This window comes from Rana temporaria, chromosome 11, assembly GCF_905171775.1.
Source record: "Rana temporaria chromosome 11, aRanTem1.1, whole genome shotgun sequence".
Lineage (NCBI taxonomy): Eukaryota > Metazoa > Chordata > Amphibia > Anura > Ranidae > Rana > Rana temporaria.
Window position 1 is genome coordinate 119,143,872 of NC_053499.1, and position 9,925 is coordinate 119,153,796.

The 9,925-nt window shown below is 43.8% G+C and overlaps 1 protein-coding gene across 3 annotated transcripts; it reads left to right on the forward strand.

Annotated features, from left to right (window-relative positions):
* Positions 1 to 206: 206 nt before the first annotated feature.
* On the forward strand, positions 207 to 9,282 carry INTS5 (integrator complex subunit 5). Of its 3 annotated transcripts, none has more exons than XM_040328939.1 (3): positions 207 to 306; positions 4,195 to 4,279; positions 6,409 to 9,282. In XM_040328939.1, exons 2-3 carry the CDS (start codon positions 4,236 to 4,238, stop codon positions 9,185 to 9,187), a joined length of 2,823 nt encoding a protein of 940 aa, XP_040184873.1. In that variant the 5' UTR covers positions 207 to 306; positions 4,195 to 4,235; the 3' UTR covers positions 9,188 to 9,282. The 3 variants fall into 3 exon arrangements, with proteins under 3 accessions (XP_040184873.1, XP_040184872.1, XP_040184874.1); XM_040328938.1 differs by lacking the exon at positions 207 to 306 and adding an exon at positions 335 to 417; XM_040328940.1 differs by lacking the exon at positions 207 to 306 and adding an exon at positions 3,001 to 3,019.
* The last annotated feature ends 643 nt before the right edge of the window (positions 9,283 to 9,925 follow it).

Here is a 9,925-nt window from a genome sequence, read left to right on the forward strand (position 1 = left end):
AAAAGAGTTACTGTACAGCACAATCAGACTCCAGCCTATCATGTCCCACAATGTCAGCCCCGCCCTTTGTCTGCACTGCTCCCCCAATCAGCTTCAGCGAACGGCGACGTCATGTCTAGCTCTACATTCGGGGCGTAGCTTGTTGTGTTAGATTAGAACTGGCCAATCAGACTGGGTGACGGTTCAATGGGAAGCGCCACTGAAGAAGCGTTCACGGCCGCAGATTGGGCGTGGCTTCTGTCAGCGTTCGCTGGGGGGGGGCGGGGAGAAGGTGGAGAGCGGATCCAAGATGGCGGGGATGTGGAGGTGAGAGCAGGCAGTGTATGAGGAGAGCTGGGCTCCTTTGTATGGCGGGAATGAGAAGAGCTGTCCGTGCTGATAGTGTGTGTAGGAGGAGGGGGAGCCGCCATTGTTTCGGTGGGTTAGTCATTGTATACAGATACCTGCAGACGTCTCCTGTACACTGACATGAGGGGGTTCTGTACTGTGAGCCCCCAGCATGCGGAGTACAAGTCTTGTAGGGACTCTCAGCCCCCTATAAGGACTTCAGACAGATGTTCTCAGGAGGGGTCCTGGGTGTGGAGTTGCCCCTCAGTAGGTCAGTGAAGAAATATGATGGCTCTTCTTCTTAAAGTGGAACTCCAGCTACCTCTTCCTCGAATCTCCCCCTGCAGATCTATAGTAATCACCATATCCTTTCCTGTTCTCTATACTGTATGTCCTGCTGACCACAGGAAGTGAGGGCAAATGTTCCTGTGACCATCCCTCACATCAGGGAGATTTTCTCTCATTTCCTGTGACCATTCCTCACACCAGGGAGACTTTCTCTCATTTCCTGTGACCATCCCTCACATCAGGGAGATTTTCTCTCATTTCCTGTGACCATCCCTCACATCAGGGAGATTTTCTCTCATTTCCTGTGACCATCCCTCACACCAGGGAGATTTTCTCTCATTTCCTGTGACCATTCCTCACATCAGGGAGATTTTCTCTCATTTCCTGTGACCATTCCTCACATCGGGGAGATTTTCTCTCATTTCCTGTTGTGCCGCCCAACACACAAAGTGAGGAAATCTCAGTGGGACAAACGGGTTTTATCGCTTCCCTACTTTTTCCATTTTGGCTCCATATACACTTTAACCACTTCAATACCAGGCATCTCACCCCCTTCCTTCCCAGACCAATTTATAGTTTTCAGCGCTGTCGCACTTTGAATGACAATTGCGCGGTCGTGCAACACTGTACCCAAATGAAATCTGTTTTTCCCCCCACAAATAGAGCTTTTTTTTGGTGGTATTTGATCACCTCTGCAGTTTTTAGTTTTTGTTATATAAACAAAAGAACAGCGTCAATTTAAAAAACATTTTTTTTTTACTTTTTTCTATAATAAATATTAAATAATAAATATTAAAAAACATATTTTTTTCCTCAGCTTAGGCAGCTATGTATTCTTCTACATATTTTTGGTAAAAAAAAATCGCAATAAGCGTATAGTGATTGGTTTGCGCAAAAGTTTTAGCGTCTACAAAATAGGGATACAGAATTATGACATTTTTTACTAGTAATGGCGGCGATCTGCGTTTTTCTTTTTGTGTGACTGCGGCGGACACTTGACACATTTTTGGGACCATTCGCATTTATACAGCGATCAGTGCTATAAAAATGCATTGATTACCGTATAATGTGACTGGCAGGGAAGGGGTTAACACTAGGGGGGTGATCAAGGGGTTAATATGTTCCCTAAGGAGTGCTTCTAACTGTAGGGGGAGGGGACTCACAAGGGGAGGAGACCGATCTGTGTTCCTCTGTGATGGGAACACACATCAGTCTCCTCACCTCTTTACACGCACAGATCCACGGTCCTACTGTGATCGCGGGTGCCCGGCGGACATCGAGGCCGCCAGGCACGTGCATCGCGTCCCAAGCTATGCTGCCAGCGCGCGCGCCCCCTAGACAGCCGGGAAGCCCAGGACGTCATATGATGCCCGCCCAGGATGGGAGATCCCTCCTGCGGATGTCATATTAGTTGTGGTTGAAGCCTAACTGCACATTCGATGTCCATTTAACCACCTTCTGACCCGATCACCGTAATTCTACTGCAGGCGGACGTCGGCTGCAGGCACAGTGACGTACATCTCTGAAAACATGCGCAAACCCATGATTGCTGTGTCTGGTGGATCGCATTGATTGGTAACCGGCTGCCGTGAGCAGCCAGGGATGTCGTGATTAGAATGTCAACAAAACAGTCATAAATGGCTTCCAATCATGACTGTTTTACTTAGTATTGTGATGCTGTGATTGGCCCACAGCTATCACGTGGTACCTGGGACAATCCCAGCACCTTTGTACTGTGTGATTAGCTGTTGCCATTCACAGATCACAATGGTACTGAAGAATGAAAGGCATTAATGACAGGTAAAACCAGGGCTGTGGAGTCGGTAGATAAATGTTCCGACTCCTCAGTTTTATGTACTTCCGACTCTCCGACTCCTCTGTATTAATATACAAATGTATTTTATACATTCCTTGAGGGAAAGAAACGCAACCTACCACAGGACTACTGGCTAGGAAGCCAACAGTCTACTGTATTGCACAGTTTAAGCAAAAGACAAACACAATGAAAACAATCAAGTGACTGGATAGTAGCAGCAGGCATAAACATCAGGAACAGGATCTTTACCAGTTCAAAAATACAAACCACATTATTTGGTTGTTTTAGAACAAAAACAAAGCTGATCTATAATGAACCAAAAACAAAATCTGCAAAACCTAGAAATGGTTTATATTAATCTTGAAATGTAGTTCTAGGCTTAGCAAATGCAAATCAATTCAATGTAGAGTTCTAAGGAAGAGAATTGCCTCTGCCAGATCCTCTTTCATAGAGGCTCTTAAGTCAGACTTTATTATTTTTAGGGCTGAAAATAATCTTTCGACACAGACTTGGGTGGGTGGCATTGCAGTAACTATTCTGGCCACATCACTAACGATCTCTGGATAAACAAGGATGGCTTCTTCATCAGTAAGTTTTGATGAGCGATCATACTTTTCAACTTCTTTTAGTGCTTTATAAAACTCCTGTTGGAATTTTTTTATTTGGACACTTACTGGTTCTCTAACATGCGTTCCCTGTAAAAGCAGAACACAACACTATGGAAAGTATAAGTATTGCCGCTCCTAATTGTGCGTTGCGTGCCATATAGTGAAGCACATGAAAAGCATGCTTCTTCACGGTCACTTAACGTGTTCGTTTTGCGGTTACGTGAGGCACTGCATGCATTGGTCTTTATTCTTACAGTAGAGAAGTCATTAATTATAACTTTTTGTGAATTGGGACATTTAAACTTGCTTTTTTTTTTTATTCCAATCTAAAATTTAGTAGGAGTCGGTGCATTGTTTGCCGACTCCGACTCCAGGTGCCCAAAATTTCCCCCGACTCCGACTCCACAGCCCTGGGTAAAACGAATGCTTATAACAGTGATCATCACTGTTATAAGCAATAATAGTGTAAAGGAACCCCCCTTCCCTCTTCTTTTGTAGTTTCTCATTCCCAGAATACTGTGAATGGATGATGTAGGCAGAGCCCTGCACGGTCACGTCTCCTTTTTTTTTAATTATTATTAATTTAGCTTGTGGCAGCTAGTGGGGAGAGAAGATCCCCCTCTAGCTGTCAAAATGGGATCAAGGGGGACCAAGGACCAATGCATATGTAACATGTTACACCCATATTCAGGGAGTTGCATGTTACACCCTGAATAAGGGCGTAACTTGTTACATGAGGTGAACTTATTCTTTAAGTTCTGATTCACACCTATGCATTTTAAGTGCTTTTTGCAGATTTGCACTACAGTCCATTTAACATGGTTTCCTTTGGAACACGTTCTGCAGTGCAAATAGCACTAACATGTATAGGTGTGATTCGGGCAATGATTTAAGTTTTCAATGATGGCCGCACCTTTTACATTTGCTCAGAAATGATACTTCTGATACCAGCATGTCGGCTTATCGAGGATAATGACTGATTGATGAAAATACATCATGATTATTGACTGCATTTGGGACAGTTTGGTGATCAAGAAAATGGGCAAAAAATGTGCAGAAAAGAACGTGTTGTGTGGACAGTATGACCTAAATGCATAGAATTTGTAGTACGTACTGCAGTTGTTGAAAGCTGTAATTTCTGATTCATTTTCTCAGGTGATGTTTCTGTGTGTGGGAAGATACTTTTGGAAAAACTCATGATGATTTCTTCCCAGCCACAAGGGGTCCCTCCCCAGCTCAGGTAAAGTGGCGCTGCTATAATTTTTTTTTTTTCTCTATACAAATCTACTTCTACTTGTCAACCATTTCTAATTTTTAGAGTTTGTACTTTGAGCCAACTGGGAGCCATTAACTTTTATGTTTCCTATTTATGTATATGTTTTTTTCATTTGTAGATATAAGCTGGTTAAATAATTTTTTACAACACTTTCCAAAAAAACAATTATGGAGACCCTGTGGTATGACGCAAAAGATCTTGTCGATTTTTAAAAGATCTTAACTATTTTTAGATTAAGATGGATGGATTCCAGCTCCTGGCTCCCAGCAAAAAATTAAACGTCAGCAGGTACAGATAGCTGCTGACTTTTAATATAAGCGCACTTGCCTGTCCAGCATAGCAAGTAAGGGAAGGGACACAATAAGTGAAGCCTTGCGGCTTCACAGCCAGATTCCTACTGTGCATGTGTGAGTTGCAGATGGTCCTTTGGAACCTGTGATGTGTCCCAGAAGATTGGGGGGGGGGGGGGGGTTTCGAACTTCTGGCACAGATTGCTATGGTGATATGAGCTGGGAGTTGGTACCTGTCGATATAAGTTGCACCCTCCCCTCAAAAAGTGCCAAATGTGGTGGAGGGGGTGGATTTGCCAAACAAGCGGAGATTCCTTTTTGGGTGGAGCTCTGCTTTAAAGGGTAACTTTAGTCAGGAAATTGAGTCCTACTAGAACACCTCAAGCTGGCCCCGTTTGCAGGTATTTTTTTTAATGTAAAACATAAAAAAATAAGTGTCTATACTGTTTAAAATCCAGTAACACGCTGTTTTACCCTGCTCTGTACATGCCCAGTTGCTCTCCATTTTAGGCACTGCCTAGTTTGTAGATACCCTCCTATCCTTTACAGCCAAGAAAGCTGCTTCTGTGTGATCTGCAACTGCCATGGTGTGGCACGTGATCAGTTATGACACCAGTCATTTGATGGTTTGGTTGAGGACACAAGCAAATGTTAGTTGGCAATCCTGACATTCCAGGAATGTAACTGTTTTGAAACTATTAAATCGATGGGTTTAGTTCCTCTTTATAAATACTTGCTGATGACGGGCTCTGGGCTTCAGCCAAACGGTAAGAAGAAACAGGAGCAATGCTGGAGGAAGTTTACAGCACACACTCATTTTGGTAGTATAATTATTATTGTGGGATGTATATTCCTTGCTAAAGAACATTCTTTTTTATCAAGTCGTTATGGGTAAAGTTTAGCTTTAAGGCTAACGTTAGTAAACTTTTTTTTTTTTTTTTTCTAAAATAGATGTTATAATTAACGTGCTAGATGCAATGGTTTTGCATAGAGTGGCCCCTTGCCTCTTCTACTAGGATCCCCCCCCCCAACAGCACTCTCCGCGTCTCTTTTTCTAATGCCCCCATTGCAAGCTACTTGCTATGGGGGCACTAATGCTGGCTCGAACCCAAGCATGTCTGTCTGCATCCATAAATACATAGCACAGCTCTGCCCAGCCCCCTGCTTCCTCACCACAGGATTTGATTGGCTGCAGCAGGAGCCAATATCTCCAGCTGTTGTCAGAGCCTCCCGTCAATACAAGAAGATCTGATGGAGACAGGACAGCGTGTGATTGAGAGAAGACTTGGGTAAGTATTTAAGGGGGTGGGGGTGGCTGGAGGAGCTCCTATTGAAAGTCTTCATTTAATGCAGAGAATTCATGAAGCTAAAAAGCCGTTTGCCTTTGGAACTGCTTTAAATCAGTCAATGCATTGTGTCATAAAAATTTCTTTCTTGGAAGCTGCTTCTATTCTGCCATACAGTAAAATGGAAAGACTGGCACTTCAAAACCTGCTATGGCACAGGCTTCCACTATAATCTATGGCAAGAAGCTGCATGTCCCCTCTCGAGAAAAGTGATGCTGTTAAAAGCATCAGCATTACAGCCACAAAACTATCATTTTCACAAGCAAAGGTCAGCAATGTACCAAGAATTTCCTTGTATATCCTTTAAAAGCCACCATGGGCTTCTGAAACTGAAGTTTTTAATTGCCAACATTTGATGCATGTTGATATATATGTGATAATAAATTGGATGTAAAAACAATTTTCTGACCATGTAAGTCTTGTAATAACATTTTGGCAACTAATTTCTCCTTCACAGCCCGCAGGATCTCTCCCTTCAGATCAAGTCATTCCTAAGTGGTTCTGATCCTCAGCATGGCCAGAAGTTGAGCCCTCGTGACCATGCCCGCTGTGCCCTGTTACTAATGCGTTGCTTGCCTTCTGCCCGCCATGCTGTACTGGAACACCTGCGTTCCGTTTTTCATGACAGCGTTTCTTGGTTCCTAAGTGAAAGAGACTCTCAAGAATGCCTTCCACAATCCTCATCCTCTCAGCGTCGAGCGCCTCCTCCACTATCCACTCCAGGTTTGGATGAAGTGACACAGGAGGTGCAAAGGGTGCTAGAAGAGTTTATTAAGCTTAATCCAAGAGCTTGGGCACCTCTCATCTCTGCATGGTCTATTGAACTTATGGGACAGTTGAGCAGTAAACATGCAAACAGACAAGGAATGCCACACTCTGCAAGTCTCAATGAATTGTTACAACTGTGGATGTCATGTAGAGCCACACGAGTTCTTATGGACATTTACACTCTATGTCTTTCCACTATGATAGATAGCTGCCCAGATGCCTGTGTGGACGCTTTGCTAGATACTTCAGTTCAACACTCTCCACATTTTGATTGGGTGGTAGCACACATTGGGAACTCCTTTCCAAGTACCATAATCAGCCGAGTGCTATCATGTGGACTTAAGGATTTTTGTGCACACAGCTCTCCTGCGGAGACCCCCGAAAAACGTGTGCCAAAGTTGGGCTCTGTGGTGGGTATTTTAGGCCATTTAAGCTCACGCCATGGAAACAGTATTCGCCAGGAGATCCTGAGAATGTTTCATGAAAGTCTGAGGCCCGGAAGCAAGCAACAGAGAGCAACTCTTCCATACTTGTTGCAGCTGGCAGCTCTTTCATCATCTTTGTTGGGAACTGTATGTCAAGATTTGGTAGATTCTTTAAAGCCCTCCACATTAGCCCAGCTACAACAGCACTGCTCAACCCTTCCTCGTGAAGAACTGGACAACATGCTTAATCTGAGTGTACACCTGGCATGCCAGACATCTGCTGGTGCTCCACGCCTTCTGCGTTTTCTTCTGGACACAGCAATGCCTGCTTCTGTTATAACTACGCCTGGGTTAGCCGTGCATGATTCTGTCAGGGAGGCTTGTGATCGCATTGTAAGATTGCTGCTTCTCAGTTTACAAAAGCAAGTTTATGGAAGAACATCGGGAAGGGGAGCAAGTGAAGCCCAGCCAAGAGCAGTTCCATTTTTAGATGCTATGAGGGGCCATCTTTCAGAATTGTGTGCTGAAATGCTTCGTTTAGAGAGGAAGCGTCACTTGTGGATTCATCAGCTTCTGGGATTGCTCTGCATCTATAGTAATCCACCATGTGCCCCGGAAGCCCTTTGCCTATTGCTTACCCTAGCTCAGAGTCCAGAGGAGCTGGGCCTAGCAGTTCAGCTTCATGCAGTACTTTCATCCTCTGTGCAAGGTTTAGCTCTAGCAGTAGTAGCACGAAGTGTGTCTCAGGTACATGCAGGTGCCCTGACAGATAAGAGAGCTCTTCAGTTGTTGCAGAACTTGGCTCTTGTTGTCCAAAATGAAGAAGGGGGAATGGGTAGAGAGATAGGAGCAGCACTTTCTGAGCATTTGTCTGATTTTGGCCAGTTGCTTCTACATAGCAACCCTGGAGTGTGTGAGGCTGCTTGTCTACTACTGTGTTGTTGTCCTTTCCCTTCATCTCTTCCCCCTGCTCAGCTCCACCTTCTTATTCGCTCATCATCATACCTTTTTTTCCATTCCATGCACATACGCAGCAGCTCTGGAGTAAGCAGTGCCTCTCGGCTTCTTTTGTGCCTCAGTAAAGTGTCTCAAGCTGGCAGAAAAGCAGTGCTACATCAACTTGTTGAAGGAGCACTGCATCAGGGCAATGCAGGACTTTTTGGAGGACAAAGCACTGTCCCAGTGTCTCAGAAATCAGACGGAGCAACTGGTTCTCTTTTAGAGAGTAACAGTCACCTCGGCTCAACAGTAGATTTTTCAGGAAGTGTGTGGTCTGTGTTTCATGCAGGAGTAATCGGAGCAGGGTTAAAGCCAGAGGAAAAAAGTCGACAAAGTGGACAAGAGGAGTGTGCCGAAAATACACAGAGTCTGATCTCCCTATTATGCTGCTGCTGTGCCAATAAAGGAGAAGAAGATGGGCAGCTGACTACTTTAGACCCTGAGGCAGCCAAGACTTTGGCAGTGACAATCACTGAGTGTGCTTGCCCTGATGTGACAAACGGTGAGTTGGCTTGGCCACCGGAGGAACATGCACGAACCACAGTACAAAGAGACTTGCTTATATATGGATGCTTCTGTAAAAATCCTTTACTTTTTCAGCTTCTCCATGTCGTGGCACAGGGTCGTCCTGCTCTTTGTTATTGTTCAGTTTTGCTTAGGGGTCTTCTTGCTACACTTTTGGCACATTGGGAAGCATCACGTGAGTCATCTTCTGTCGACTATCCATGGCATCTAATGGCTTCTTGTGAGTTAGTATCCTGTATGGGAGAGGGACAGATCCTTCCTCCAGCTCTCACAAACATGCATGAGATGTTCTCCCTCCTAGCACCATATGAGGTCCGCTTGCTACTGCTCAGTGTTTGGGACTTTGTACGAGAAAATGGGCCTTTTCCACAGCGATTTGTATTTCAGGCAGAGCGAGCAGTATTTAACAGAGACTTCACTCGAGAAGGTGACCCAGCCAAGTATATGGGTATTGTACATAGTGTTTTACATCGAAACATTGATCGCCTTGGACTCCTTTCAGGGCGGTTTCAGGTGTAATATAGGTCAACTCCAGCTTTACTATAACATACAAGTCACTCAACCACTGGAAATTTCTACATTAAATAAAGTGATTTTTCTCTTTCTCTTTTTAATTTTGGTATGGCTGCTGACATTACAACCATCCATAGATTTGTGTTTTATAAGTCTTGGAAAATTTGGGGGGGGGGGGGGGGGGGGACACAAACAATGTAGTTTTTAATTTGATTTTCTTTTATTTTGTTTTTATGAATCAGCCCCTGTAAATTATTTAGTTCTACCACATTTATTTATACTGGAAAGAATAGACATGGGTAGTACAAGACCACTTAAGAAACTTGATAGATTTTAATGGTTTACTCATTGAATTACACATGTGCCAACTGGATCTAGAGATGCTTCCTTGCAAGTGCTGTGTATACAGTATATAAGAAGAAAGCTAAAAATGGAAATTGAGCACACTGAATAGTTTACATTAAACCACGTTAATAAAAAAATAAGTTGCTTAAAATGAAGTGACTTGATGGGTGCAGACCACCAAAGTATAATATCCATGGGAACAACCGGTCTTGCTACCAGTTGCTGAAAAATCTCTCAATGTAAAGCCAGCAATGGAAGAGGAATTTAGGCCTGGTTCACACCTATGCATTTATTTTTTATTTTTTTTGGGCGGTTTCAGTTTTGCAGAAACTCAATGCAGTCCATTAGCATGGTTTCCTGTGGGTCACGTTCACATCTGTTCATTTTATGGAAAGGGCC

What these genes read in the sequence shown, in the direction of transcription:
- INTS5 (XM_040328938.1), top strand. Translation starts at nt 348, where the DNA reads ATGGCGGGAATGAGAAGAGCTGTCCGTGCTGATAGTGTGTGTAGGAGG. An exon ending in GGGGAGCCGCCATTGTTTCG is followed by an intron (nt 418 to 4,194) that starts GTGGGTTAGTCA and finishes TCATTTTCTCAG; the next exon opens with GTGATGTTTCTGTGTGTGGG. An exon ending in GGGGTCCCTCCCCAGCTCAG is followed by an intron (nt 4,280 to 6,408) that starts GTAAAGTGGCGC and finishes TCTCCTTCACAG; the next exon opens with CCCGCAGGATCTCTCCCTTC.